Source organism: Coturnix japonica, chromosome 3, assembly GCF_054131305.1.
Source record: "Coturnix japonica strain WE chromosome 3, WE-NBRP24, whole genome shotgun sequence".
Lineage (NCBI taxonomy): Eukaryota > Metazoa > Chordata > Aves > Galliformes > Phasianidae > Coturnix > Coturnix japonica.
Window position 1 is genome coordinate 61,060,440 of NC_140665.1, and position 15,200 is coordinate 61,075,639.

At 37.2% G+C, this 15,200-nt stretch overlaps 1 protein-coding gene across 2 annotated transcripts in view; it reads left to right on the forward strand.

Annotated features, from left to right (window-relative positions):
* Window positions 1-1,214: 1,214 nt before the first annotated feature.
* FRK (fyn related Src family tyrosine kinase) overlaps window positions 1,215-15,200 on the forward strand; it is a 43,249-nt gene continuing 29,263 nt past the window's right edge. The window contains exon 1 of one of the 2 annotated variants that reach the window (XM_015858635.3): window positions 1,215-2,271. In XM_015858635.3, coding sequence (XP_015714121.2) covers window positions 1,847-2,271 — 425 coding nt within the window. In that variant the 5' untranslated portion in view covers window positions 1,215-1,846. Of the gene's footprint in view, window positions 2,272-2,389; window positions 2,711-15,200 lie in introns of those variants that run through there. The other variant, XM_085541802.1, reaches the window with a different exon arrangement.

Sequence of the window (15,200 nt, forward strand, 5' to 3'; positions counted from 1 at the left end):
ATCAGAAGTCAGAAACTCTAAATGGAGCTAAGGGTCATGTGTGAATAATTTAGGAAGACACCAATTATTCCATCACCAATTCTTATTTGAAGGATGAAAACCTGGGCATGAGCCAGAGGTGCATGATTACAGTCCAGAAGACCAACAGTATCATGGGCTACATCAAAAGAGGGCTGGCCAGCAAGGGGACAGAAGCAATTGCCCCCTTCTTCTCTTCCCTCCTGAGTACTTCATACAGGCCCAGGGCACCCAGTACAGGAAGGATGGGAAGCTGCTAGAGCAAGTCCAGAGGAGAGCCACGAAGATGATCAGAGGTCTGGAGCACCTCTCCTATCAAGAAAGACTGGAGAAGAGTAGGCTTGGGGAGACCTCATCACAGCCTTCCATTACTTCAAGGGAGCTTACAAGCAGGAGGGGGACCAACTTTTTAATGTGGGTAGATAGTGATAGGACAAGGAGGAATGGTTTTAAAGTAGAACAGGGTATATTTAGGTTAGACGTTAGAAACAAATGTTTTACTCAGAAGATGGTGAGGTGCTGGAACAGTTTGCGCAGAGAGGTTGTGAATGCCTCATTTCTGAAAACATACAAGTTCAGTTTGGATAGGATTCTAGGCAGCCTAATTGGATGTTTGGTAGCCCTAACCAGGACAAGGCATTGAAACTAGGTGATATTTAAGGTCCCCTCCAACCTAAGCCAATCTATTATTCTGTGCTTCCTGACCAGAGGGAAAAAAAAAAAAAAAGAATCGATTAAATCAATTTCTTTATCACTGGGAAGCGATGGGTAAGTGGGTGGGTTTTATTTGACCTCTCACTGAAATATCAACATGTGATTATATCTGGGCTGTCCTCTGTGCTTCATACCCACCCCCCAAGCATTATGTGCACCCCTGGCTGGTGATTTTCAGCAGCCTGGTCTGCATGGCTGAAATGTGGCAGATTGCTCCCCAGGCTGCTTTGCCACAGCAGCAAGCAGACACCTATGCGCTGTTTGACACTTGATATTTGCATTAAGAAAGGAAACATACTGGTTAACCTACTTTCTGCTGGCTTGCTCACTGGGTGGAAAACAGATATTATTTTTCTATGTTGTTAGTATAATTAGCCATCCATCTAGAGCAAGTGGCCTGTGAATTTGTTTCCTCAAAATACAGAATAAAGTATGTAGTAAAATTACTTTTTTTTTTTTTTTTCCCCTCATAAAAGGTTCCATACTCAGATTAAATAAATAAACAAATAAAGGGAGTGGGTGTGTAAGGTACAGAAACAGCAGGTGTGCTCCAGGTGAAGTCCCTGGGCGGGCATAGGCTGCCCTGTGAACAGAAGCCAGTTCAGACCAGGAAGTAAAAAGAAATAATCAGGCTGCCCATGCTGGAGGCTGAGGAGACACGCAGGTCAGCTTGGTTAATCATTACCAAAGAGATAAGAAAATCCCATCACAAACATAAAGAGCTGAGAAGACTCCCCAGAACCGATTAGATTTTCTGAATGTATTTTTGCTGTGTCAGAGGAAGATCCATGTTCTTCTGCTGTTCCAAAAGTTCAGCCCGAAGGCAGCTTGTGTGTTGCTTTCCTGTTCCAAGGAGGAAGTCAGAAATTCCCTCCACTTCTGCTCTCACGCTTGAATTCCCAGGTTTCACTTCTGAATCAGGAGCTGCCTGAATGAGTTCTCAGCATTGCTCGGAGACGAACTTCCAGCTGTGCCACAAACAGTTTTATCTTGTGACAAAGGAGGAATAAGGAAAGAAATATTGCAAAATGCTAAGATTTTATGGGGCCAAAATTGCTTCAAGGATATTTCATCTGTGAAAAGTGAAAGAAGAGGAGTAGCACAAGGAAACAGAATGGGAAACTTTTGTCAGAAGTACTGCGCCTGTTTGGAGCCCTATATTCCTTGCTTATTCTCGGAGAAAGAAGATGAGCAGGATGTTGGCCAGGTCTTTGCCAACCCTGCTGTGGTAAGGATTGACTCACAGGCAGGAGAGAAAGACAAAGTGAATAAGACAAAAGGGAAGCCCTTACCTCCACTGCCTGGCCAGCATTTGGGGAGCACTTGCAATTTTGTGGCACTCTTCAACTACGAGGCTCGCACAGAGGATGACCTGAGCTTCCAAGCTGGGGATATGCTTGAAGTGCTGGATGCATCTCATGAGGGCTGGTGGTATGCTAAGCTCCTCCTGCCAGAAGGGTCAGTCTTTCCTGGCCGCAAGCTCCAGGGCTACATCCCTTCAAACTACGTAGCTGCTGTACAGAGCATTGAAGCTGAGCCGTGAGTAACCCATATAACACACATCACAGCATCTTTTCTGTAGGTTTAAGTGGGTTTGGAGCAATCAATTGAGGTATTTTCTTTTTTTGAGTAGTAGTATCTTGTAGCAATGAATGTCCAGTAGTCCTACCTGTGAGAGTTTGAGTCTGTGTGTGCAAGGAAAAGACATTGTGGTTGAAAGAAAATTAATGTTAAAAGGCATAGTGTAGAGGGATTTGTAGTATTTTAAATAATATATACCCCAATGAAGACGCATTTGGCAATATTCAGGCAGGATACCACTGTGCTAGTTCCTACTGTCATTTGTGAATTACGAGTTGTGGACCAGATGCTTTCAGTATATGACCCTTGACCCAAACAGCCCTCAACCTAACCAGTTGCAGAGTTATCAATTAACAGTTTCAGGAAGTTCCACTTTAAATCTTCTTACAAATGATAGGTGAGTCTCTAACATATAAATTTTTTTATGTCTTGTTTCTTCTCTATAAGCAAATCACTCTTAGGACAAGGTTAACTAAAATACAGGAAATGGAAAGAGACGAGATAAAGCAAAGGAACAGACTGTATTTCTTTAAGTTCCAGAGGGTTTAACTATACAGCCTATGTTCTGTTCCATCAAAAGTGGTCTGAACTTAATTACCATTCAGAACAAAAGAAGAATTCACATGAAATCAGTAATTTAGCTCTCTAGTGAGGATGAGTAGGGTCTGGGATGAGTCTGGGATGCAGAATTACTTTTGTATGCTGCAATCAGAGGCAGCATGAAATAACACTGACTGCCACGCAAGAGGTGTGTTTTGGCAAAAAAATATTGTCTTGGAAAAAGACAGCAGAAATAACATTATAATTAATTTTGATTCTAAAGAAATGATATTACAGATTTTCAGTTAAATTTCATCTAGACCTGAAATATAATCTCCAATCTAATCTGCCCACTGTACCACCTATGGCTAGGAAAATTGGCTCACATATGATTATGCCTGCCTTTTATCCACTCTAGGTTTTGTGACAGAGAAATCTTAGGGCAACTGTAAGAGTTCTCTGAAACCTGAAGACCTTAATTTTTGGAGGCTGACCAGCTGTTGTGCTATTTCTATATTCAGGCAGACACTTTCAGTGGTCATGTTCAAAAGAATTCTTCCAATTGCAGAAATTAATCTGCAGGGAAGACATTTTCTGAACCACTAGAGAAATAATGGTAGGCTCTAATTCAACTCACCTTGGCCTTTGCTCTCTTTCAAGTAGTTTTATTACAGCTCATCTAAGATTGCCGCTTGCAGTTAATACTTTGAAAGTAATTTTCCTCAGTTACACAACAGAGTCTCAGCTTTTAGGTTTCCTCTTATCATTCTATATCTTCAGCATCATATGTGGAGTTAAATTGTGTAAAGTGCTTTACTGCATAACCTTGGTTTCTTTGGTTTCTTTGTTGTTGGTTTTATTTTTTCTGTATGTAGAATCAATTTTATTTTCTTATACTCTTTTATATACCTTACTCTCTTTAATAATGTATTCTAAGTTATGAGAAAAGTTTTATGCAATTGCTCGGTTGGTTTCTTTAGTTGTTTGTTTTTGTTGATTTTTTTTCCCCCTCCATATTTTTATAATAGTGAACAGGAGGAATGAAGAGTTTTTACAGTTATCCAAAGTAATTCCTCCAAAGTATTTAACAAGTTTTTAATTTCATACCAAAACAATTCTGGCTAGACTTGCTGTCTTCTCTCAATTTTTCTTCTAAGTCAGTTGGTTGCAGTAACCTTCAACAAAAATAAGTATGCAACACTGTCTCCTGCCAACCCATACAGATACCATTTCCTATAACCGTAGGCTAACTCAAATTGGAAAGGGCCTCTGACTTGTATGCTTGAATCAGTCACCCCAGCTCAAACATGGCAAAGATACAGTTTGACAAGTTTGGTTAGTGCCATTTCCTGTCAAGCTTTTCAACTTCATGGTTATGATTTTTAGACTTGTATCTGGTTGGAATATTTCTTGCTACAGGTTCTTCCATGACCTCCATTTCACCTATCCCATGCATTTCACACCTCTATTATCCTACTGAAACAATAAGAACAATAGTTGTGATAGTGCTGTATATCAGAACTAGTTAGGGACTGGTGAATGCATTTGATTTTGTTGTCCATCCTGGTAGAAGATTGCTTGTTCCCTTCAAGTAGCAGACAATTTTGTCTCCTTGCTGAAATGTCTGGGATTCTTTCCTTGGCAAAGAGTGTGACTTTACTTTCTCTATGCTCCTTCTGTTATTTTGTTCTGTAAACAAGAACCATAGCAACACATTCATCTGCCTTTATTTTATTACTGCTATTTGTTTTAACTAAACAAGAAAAAGACATAGTGCCAATAGTTATGTGCAGCAAATACAATCCAGCTGGACAGTTAATTTTAATGAAGAAAAATAACATACTAAAGAAGTAAAGAAAACTCTTGGAGTGATATGAATTCTCTTCTATGGAGGAAAGTTGGAGCGTACTTAGAAGGGGCTTCCTCTCACCTTCTATCCTGATGGACCTGATGACTGCTTATTGAAAGTCAAGTTCATTCCATATACTCACCCAACATTACTGATATAATAGTGCTATGCTAAGGGAAGTAGATTCATGCAAATTCCTAGTAGATTAGGTCAAAGAAGAGCACCACAATTACTTCTAATGTTTACTAATTTCAGAATCATTCCTCCTTTCAGAGAGATTTCATGTACTGATACTTCTCAGCTAGTGGAAACTGAGTCCTTGACCTAATCAACAAAGCCTTGCCAGTCAATTCCACAATGAGTTTCTATACTACCCTTTGAAAGCAGAAGTGATTTATAGGTTATTTTTGTCAGTCTCTGTAATTCCTTTCTTTCCGTGACTTGACTTTAACTGTTTCATACGTTGGTGTAGACTGAATTACTATGTATGAAAAGGAAATCATTCACTGTGCTGATCTGTTTCAAACTTCCTGCAAATTCAGGCTTGTGGGGTTCCTTTCATACATGTGGGTCATTTTTCAAAGTAGCATTTACAGATACAATGGCTAGAGGCTGTTTTTGAAGTGAAAGCTTAGATTTTGCCAGGCAATTCAGAAATCCAAATGTGATCCTCTGTGGTTTCAGTGTGCTCTCACTCTATCACTTTCATAAAAGTCCTTTCTGTATTACCATACAAATTCTTGAAGACACCATGAGAAACAGTAGTAAACCTAGCACTGAAACGGACTTGTAAAATCTGTGGGACTAAGGAACATGTGTTAGTGAGCAGCAGCAGTATGTGGACAGTTGGACTAGATGATCTCAAAGGTCTTTTAAAACCTTAATGATTGCATGGTTCTATGATTCTATGTTCATTAACAGGCATTTAGGTTATATGTGTTATATTTCTCATGTCCTCAGAAGCTGTCACATTATGTGTGAAAGCTATTCTCATCCAGTTTTTGGTAGATGAAGATTTTTTATCACCAAAATATGCATTTATTTTAAATAATGGCAATGGCTGTATCACAATTCATAAAGAATTCAGACTTCTCTTTCAGTGAATGTATTTCATGTATTCACTTGAGCATACTACATATATATGTGCTTCTGTGTGCACATGTGCAGAATGTATAGAAGACTGATGCTCTTAAGACCATGCAAAACAGCTTGGGGTACGGGCAAAGCCAGATTATGCTTTCAGCATTTTCTTCACCACATGTTCAGAGCATCTGAAATACCTTCCCAGAGATTTGAATCCCCGAATGTTTTCAAGTGCTTTTCTTAAACTAATTTACTTAATCAATTTAATATTGGAACAAGACACTGAATTTTATCAATTAACTTCATTGGTCTTGTGTCAAAATTGCCATGCTATCTTCAAGGCTATCTCAAGCATCTTCAGCTCTGCTTTTTTCTTAACTACCTGAAGGAGACTGCTCACAGAAGTACGCAAGATGTCAGATTTTATCAAGTATCAGCAGTATTTATGTGTCTGTGTGTAATGCAGAAAAGATATATCAGTTCTCAAAAAGATCAAAAGGTTTCTGGCTTTCTAGATGAGCCGTTTATACAAATTTGTCCAGTTTAGGCCACCTACTTCCTGTCAGTATGGTAATATAAATATATAACATTGTCTGTTTAAATAGAGAATCAAATAAATTCTTAACTGCCTTATCTTTATTTGAAATTAGGATCTACCTTAGGCATTATGATTAGTATGCAGTAGTTTCTATTACCATGTTGTGAAAGATTTGACAGTGAATCATGTCAAGACCTGAAACAATACCCTGAAAAGTTGAAAAAAATAGGCAGTTTGTCTTTTTATGGCATCATGAAACCCACGTGACCCTTGCAGCACATCTTTGAAAAACATAGACAGTATCTCAGTCAGAAAAACTTAACTGTCTTGTTTGATGGTTGTTTGTTTGTTTGTTTGTTTGTTTCCCTTCAGATTCAGTTGGAATAGATGTTGTGTGTTCCAGCCTAGATTAGTTGATTTTGTGTGATGTTGTTAGTAAAAACATTCTCCAGGTATTGTCCAACCATTATTGTTTTCCCTATAGTTGTCTTTGGCAGTTTGTGTAACAAAGCACAGAACTGTGTGGAGCTTACTGATCTCTGAAGGTGTTTAGGAGAGAAAAATAGTAACCAGAAGCTCAGACAGACTAAGTCCTAAAGCTATACTGGTTTTAAACTATCTAGGTCAGGTATCTCTGTGAAGAACTATTTTGTAATAAGTGAAAAGCACTGTTGGTTATAGAAAACTGGGACTTTTCTTACATGTGCGGGAGCTGTACTCTGTACTGAACAGATTAAGTCATAAAAGCATACAAGATACCCTAAGAGGTGCAACCAGTGACACCTCTATACTAGTTTTTCTGTTTCAGAAAGGATCTTACAAAAAGTGCACAATCCTGCCCACTTTTTTTGTCATTATTTTTGCCTTTTGTACTTCAGCAAATGTTGGAATGTTTATATAAGCAATGTTACAGGGTATATTACTGCTATGTCTAATAATGGACCTAATGTCATTTCTATTTAGCAAAGGCATAGATGTTGACATTGTAGAGCTCTTTATTTCTGTTTGCAGATGAAGAAGAAGCTATTTAAAAAAATAAAATAAGAAAGCAAAAAACAAATACCAACCAAACAAAGAAAAAAACCCCATCTCTCTTCTCTATAGAAAGTTTTACATTCCTAAACATGTTTTTGGCTTTTCTTCTCCATCTGGTAATTTTTTAGTGTGGAATGACTCAAAAAAAACCCCCACCAACATGCTAGTGAGGTATGGGAGGAAGTAGCACTGTGAGGTTCACCTGTCCATTCTTTTACAAGCCACACCTGTCAGTCTCTGTATATCATAATGCTCATGAGTCAGCCTGTTCTGCAGACATCACTTATTTTCTATGAGAAATTTACTGTTAAGTTTATCTCGTATCTTACTGAAGATATCAGAAATTAGACCAGAATGTGTCGTGCTATTATCTTATAGTTTAACCGAAATGCCTCATGCAAACATTATATTGAAGATGCAGCCTCCCAGTAGACTGAGATAGATAATAAAAAATTTACTAGTGCATTTTTAAAAAACAGATTAGTAGAAAATGTATAATTGTTCATGTTTCATATATTTATTTGTAATACAATATTTTACTCCTTTTCAAGTCATTCAAGTAAAGTCCACGTGCAAAGGAAGAATTTAATGAGTGATATTAAAATAATACAAAATACTATTGCATGTTTACTACTTACTTCCTTATGCATGTTAAGAGAAAGATCAATATGCAGTGTTGCTCAAATAATATTCTATGAAGCATATGTAAGAACATCTTGTATTAGAAATTGACAAATAAGCAATTAAGCTCCTTAGTTAAGAAACTTATGGGAGTTCTTAAATGTTGACATTCAGGTTTACTCCTTCATACTGAATATGAAAGACATAAAAGTAACAAGAAATAAGAATGGAAATTGACATCTTCGCAGTTTTCAATTCTCCAGATACACTGAGGATTCATCTGGAAATAGTTTTTTCTTTTTGTTTTTGTTTTTTTTTTCTTCAAAAGATCAAACAAAATATTGATCATAAACAAATTTCTTCTTTTTATCTCTTAAACTAGATTAAAAAGTATTTTGTACACTTATCTTAATCAATGAAAATAGAAAAACAGAACAATGAATTCAGTCGTAAGAGATGGATACAGAAAGGATTGCACAAATAGATATTTTCTTTACTTCCATGAAGATTACTTTGTAATTTGTAATTTCTTACATTATAGATGTATCTATCTGCAGTAATGTTGGTAAGCATTTTCATTAGATTTCTCTCATTAAAGCAGTTACATTGCTAGTTTCCTGAAAAAATAAATATATATATATTTTGTATTTATGGCACAAGCAAATTTTCAGGAACTTTCAAGCCTCAGCACAAAAGAAGAGAAAGAAAAAAAAATATTGAGGCTTATATTTAGGAATTGACATATGCTGCAAATTTCAGAAGTGAAGAGAATTCCCAAAACTCAGCCTCCCTTTGGAAACTAACAAACATTTTATTTAGCAAAAGTCTCTGTGAAGGTATGCAGGAGTCTCTGTTGCTCTGATGTTATCTGGTCAAAGGAGCTATACAGAATAGACAAGCCTGGCTGACACATGATAAGGGAGGTGATGAGGAGAACAAACCTAGTCAGTGGCACTAATTTATAACAGTATGTCGCATCAGTCACACTAGTTGGTGGGACTTCAAGAAACAGGCAACCTGGGACTTTGCAGGTGATGAGATGCAAACCTGGTGGTCCAGGAGTGTTTGATGGGACTGTGTCAACCAGTGAGGCAATGTGCAGGGGAAGGATCTTGGGGAGGTGGAAGGATAGAAAGAGGTGGAAAGGGGTGTACAAGAATCTGGCGGTGAATATTGTGTGCTTGTGAACCTGGGGAGCGCTGTTTGTGCACCACCATCAGTGACCCAGTCTCTGTCAGTCCAGGAAGAGAAGATAATGAGGTTGTCTGTGCTTATCTTCTATGTGAGTCCTGCATGTAGGAGCTGTTGAAAACAGTGCTTTTTCTATGACTATCTGTGTGACTGGCCACCCCTGTTCTCTCTGTGGACAGTTGCTTGTTTTCTGAATTCCCTTTTTTTTTAAAAAAAAAAAAAAAAAAAAAAAAAAAAAGATCAGCCTCAATCTTGCTCTAATTTCAGAGTAAAAATGATTAAAAAATCAAGCAGGAACACTGATGATGAGATAACTTTCTAATATAATGTTGTGCTCTCTTATGAAATAAACCATATTTGTGCATCTTGGGCTGATAATACATGCAGATGTCACACTGATATGGAGTTGGATGTTCTAGCTTTTCTTCTGGAAGTCAAAGGTGTCTTTAGAGTGTTACCCTCCTCATCTCTCAACCTCAAAAGGTTACCCTAAAACTAGTAGACTACTTTGTTAATAAGCTTGTCATCAGTGTATAAGAGATTATGTCAGGGTAACAGTATTACACTAAAAGAGAGTAGATTAAGAGTAGATATGAAGAAGAAGTTATTTACTGAGAGGTTACTGAAACATGTTTCCTAGAGATGCTGCTGATGCCCCATCCATGGAGGTGTAAAGAGCCAGGCTTCATGCAGCATTGAGTGACCTGGTCTATTGGAAGGTATTCCTGCCAATGGCAGAAGCATTGGAACCAGGTGATGTTTAAGGTCCCTTCCAACTCAAACCATTCTGTCATTTCATGTTCTTTGGCTTGGTATCACCTTAGGGTATTAGACTGCATAGTTCTTTTCAGATTTCCCTTGGAAACTGAGTGACCTGATCATTTCCCACTGAAAATTTAACTGAAAGATCACAGAAGTCTGCTACTGGCAACAGGGTGTGGAAGTATGTGCCTGTATGAATGCACAAAATCTTTGGACAGATAACATCAGCATCATTAACAGCCATAGGGGTATTTTTGTTTCTTGAAGGTTTCTCTTCTGTGCTGCAATAATTTTCTTTGTTTGAAAAGAAAATAATTTTTCAAGAATTATTTTTGAAAAAAAAAAATCAATTCAGTGCTTTTTAAGGCAGTAATGTTTTAAGTGAATGTATGATGGAAAATTTTCTTGTGCTTTTGAGTGAGTTTCCCTTAATGTTTAATCAATTGATGCTATTAGTGTTCTCTGTACCACTTTAACATTAAGGCTACCTCATGGCTTCAGCTTTGTTCCAAGGTTGTTATGAATAGCAGAGTTATTGCTACACTTAGGGAATATTACAACTGTATATCAGTACTTTTGTTCAGGTATATGTTAACAAATGTGCAGACACACTAGCACGGATGCAAGGATTTATAATGCTATTTTGAAATTAGGGCCTCAGGAATACCTTTTTTGTTTCTTGATTGGTGGTTGTTTTTTTAAAGCAACTATGTGGCTATATTTCGCACAGAAAGCCCAAGGTAATGCCCAATTATGATGATGGTAACCTTTCATTTATTCCAAAGACAGGTGTTTTAGAACAAGTTTAAAATGAAATGAAGTCCTTACCCAGGTACAAAAGCACTACTGGGAGCAAACTTTAATAGTCAGTTCCCTGTCATTACTGAGCTAAAGGTGTTAACCTGAAGGCTCTGTCTCAGAGGCACAATGATTGTTTTTGCAGTAGCCACGCTTTTACCTAAGCCTAGAGGGGCCAGTGGAAATCTTTTGTGAAAAAGAGCAGGGCTATGAGCATGGAGTGGGTGAGCCTGGATAAGAGAAAAACTAGTGTGGATTACTGCAGATTTCAGCCAGAATGATGCCTGAAGATATCTAATTCACAAACAGGGTTTGCCACAGAGCAATTGACAGGGTAGTTGGGATCCATCAACTATTAAAACAAAGGAAAATCTGGAGCACATACTACACTCAAAGAGTTTGAAAAATGTTTTGCATCTCTCCTTATTCTGCTGCCCTAAGAAAGAATTTTCCTTTCCTACAGGCTTTCCTATAGGAGGCATGACCTCGGTGCTTCAGGCCCTGTTACTGTTTGCTCTCTAAAACAGGCGTCAGAGCATATTCAACAACACATTTACAGCACAGTCAGCTATCATTACTGAGAAGTGAAAAATTAACATAACATTATGCATAATCTCTTTTAACAGAATTACACACTAGTGTAGTTATGTTCTACTGAAGTACTTACCAAAATGGTGTATACCCAATGCGTCACGGACCTTTGTATGACTAATCTTTGTATTTATGTTTACAAGAGTGTAAGTTTGATCAGGACTGTAAGAGGAAATGCCAATCTCTGTGGTGGATTTTACCACACTCACTATTGAACATTACCTTATCCAAACAGTCCCCTGCAGTTCTTTACTGTAAAAGTCCCTACAGCTCTGGCAGACCTGGTCTTTCAGGTGCAGCTTACTATTTCCACCAAAAACAGTGACAGAACAAAGCAGTTTCATAGGCCACAACAGACTTCAGCTGCCTAGAATACTTTTTAGATACCCCTGCTGCTACCTTCTCATGGCTTGAGAGTATGTAGGGTATTGTTTGGCTGAACTTCTTTTCAGATAACTTAATTATTAAAGAAAACAAAAACAAAAACAAACAAACAAAAAAATATAAAACAACAGCAAAAACAACAAAAAAGAACAGTTTATATTTCAATGGAAATTCCATTTGAGAACAGAAATAAGAAACAACTTTAAACATTCAGTTTGAGTACCTTCAAAAATAATGATAATATTTTGTTTAGAGAATATATAGGGAAGTATAAGTTCATTTTATTTCTTTCTTCTTCTTTTATTTTTCTGATATCTCTTCAGTTATCAGCTCTTGTATTTTTCATCTCACCAGTTAAGCAAGTCTACAATAAATTTAGTATTTTTGGAAAAATGCCAATTCATTAGCTATAACCCGTTGACAAGAACATTAACAAAAAGTCACTCAAGGGCCAGGAAAAAAATGTGGTCTGTTATTTTCCAAAACTGTGTATTCCTCTTTGTATTCCTCATTTTTTTTTTAAATGAAAACTTATAATGTTGACCTCAAAGTGTGGAATGTAAAATGGGACTTAATATACATTGCCCACAAAATATAACTTTCAAAAACACAGGCAGCTTTCTATGTACTTGTGTAACATAAAATAGTTATATGCTGTTGGTTTTGATAGAGCTCTTTCATTTAGATAACACGGAAATGAGCCTTTGTTTTTTCTGAACTACTTATGTATTCTGTGTTTTCCCACACAGAAAGAATATCCAACTTACTCCACCCACTGTCATTGTTAAAAGACTCAGAAGCTTCTGGTCCATCACAAAGTACATATGGATAGTCTTCATCTTCATTTCACTTCTGATAAGTTACACAGCAACAAGGATCTGAGCAATATACATGACTCAGATCTTTACGTAGGAAGCAAGGTTAATGCTGTTGCGTAAGATTAAAAAAAAAAGTGCTGCCCTACCTAATTGTCCCTGAGAACCTGAATTTCTAGTTTCAGTGGAGGAAATTACTTCCTGAGTATTGTAAATAAGTAATCAGAACTGAGCTGTGTTACTGCAAAGGTTCATTTTAAACATATTTTTATTTCAAGTATTTAGTAGTAGTTAGAAACTTCATGCATCACACCAAGATTTTAATTCATTTCTGTATATAGACTGTAGAAAGCTGTTGTTACTAACACTTTTTAAGTCTTATTCCGACTCACTTGTTGATGGCAGTACTTTAGGAAGTAAGATTTAAAGCAGTGCATTTAACATTGAACTTTAGTCAACACATGACTAAAGTGAATAGTAAAGTATTCTCTTGATCAGTTCAAAAGTGAGTGATGAAATGAAGTTAAGAAAGCAAAAGGGAAAAGAATTCTAAAGTGCAACACTTAAAGTGGGAGTTAGTCTGTGAAAATTTCCTGAATAGGAGGAGAATAATCCGGAGGCCAACATTTCCTGAACAGCTTAGGCAGCAGCGGGTTATAGATCCTGAGCATTAAATGAAATCCTCAGCTTTTTTTATGTCTTTATGTTCCCTTCATCTACTGTTAGCTCCATGTTTTTCCCTTCTTTTCTTCCATCCCCTTGATGGTGTCTTATGGTCTGCTCTACATTCAGTTTTTAATTTCCTGTTTCTTTCACCCTCCTACATTGTTCTATGCATTCCTTTACTAACAGTTTTAAATTCCTTTCTTTTACATTTTGTCCCATGCATCCTTCAGTATCTGATAATAAATGGCAATGAGGGATATATGGCATTATAGATAGTCACAGGCAGGCCTGAAGAAGGTAGCGAGGAAGCAGGGTTTGTTGTCTAAAAGACCTTAAACCTAAGCTTAGATTTTTCAGTTTCTGCTTACTCAAAAGTCTGGAAAACCTGTACTGTGAGGCGAGGCTGAGAACACTTTCTTTGTCCAGTCTGGAGAATAGGAGTCTGAGAGGAGACCTCGCTTGTCTTTGCAGCTCTTTGGGGAAGTAAGAAGTTACAAGCTCTGCTCTTGTTTGGCAGCCAATGACAGAACGCATGGGAATGGCACAAAGTGAATAAGAGGAGGCTCAGGATGAGGATTGGGAAAAAAATAAATCATTACAATGAGGATGGTCAAACAGTACAACAGGCTTCCTAGAGAGATGGTTGATGCACTGTGATTGACAGTGCTCAAGAGGTATTTGGAAAGTGTCCTCAATTACTTTTATTTAGCACTGAAGTGCTCAGAAACTTGGACTATGCTATGCTAAGCTAAGCTATGCTATTCCTTATTAAAAGTATACTAACCAAGCATTTGTGAATAAAATTGCAATTTATATATTGTAACCAAACAGATAACGATTGTCAAATTCTAATGAGCCACCTTCTCAGCACAGAGAGGACGCACTGGGGGCTCCCTTAGTCAACTTCTGTCCCAGCTTCTGCACTGAATGTTTACCCACAGCAGACTGCAAACTTGGCATGGATTAAAAGCTGGCTCAGCAGCACTCTTTGTCCTGCTCAGAAAACAGCAGTGAAGAGTGACACATGCAAGCCTGTTCAGGTTTCCATGTGCTGAGTAAGGGCAGTGATCACAGGATGGTCATATGATGAAAGGAATTAAATAAGAACCAAGAGGATCTGTTACTCTTTCTCTCTCTCTTTTACTTTCTACACACCCATCCTTGTCTTACGTGAAACAGTTCCTGAAGCTAACAAATATTTGTCTCTGACTAAACTATTACAAACAGTACAATTCTGAATTCTCTGAAAGTTAAGCCTTAGACATTTCAAAATGGATGTTCAAAATTAGTAGAAAATTTTTATGATAATGTTCTATTGACTTGGTCCCCTTTTGTACTTTTCTTCCACTGTAAATAATAGTTTGCAAACAAAAGAGCCCCCAAATAGATTAATGAACATATGCAAAGCATGCAAATACTGTAATCATGAACAGAGTAATAGAGGTTTCTAGAAAATTAGCCATTTGTGTAATTTTATAATGTGTATTGAAAGCAGAGACTAAAACACACCGTAAGTAAACTCGTTCTATGCACTGACAAAACAAAATACAGGGTTACTATTCAGTGAGCAGCACTCGTATTCAATCTATAGGAAGCAGTGGATGTAGCCATGTAATTAAAAGATGATAAACTGGATCTTTCTGAAAATGGCTAAGTTGATGTCAGGAAAGCAAGAAGAAAACTACCACCTTCTTCCTTCAGAATTCTTGATTTTGCAACTGCAACTTTCTATGAATGTAGATGCTGAGACATTTAAAATGTATAATTTAAGCCACTGAAGCTTTTCTTTATTGGTTTTAGTTATTGTATTAGCATTCTGCTTTCCACAAGAAAGTGCAACTTGGTTCCACTATTTATGCAACATAATCTTTTTTTTCTTTACCTTCATCCAAGACTTTTGCTCTAATTGCAGTTAGTGGGCATGAAAACAAACTTTCCAAAATGCTTAGATTTAGTGATATTGTGAGATTTACCCTAATATGGGAGTGTAAATTCTAGTTACAAACACTTAAGA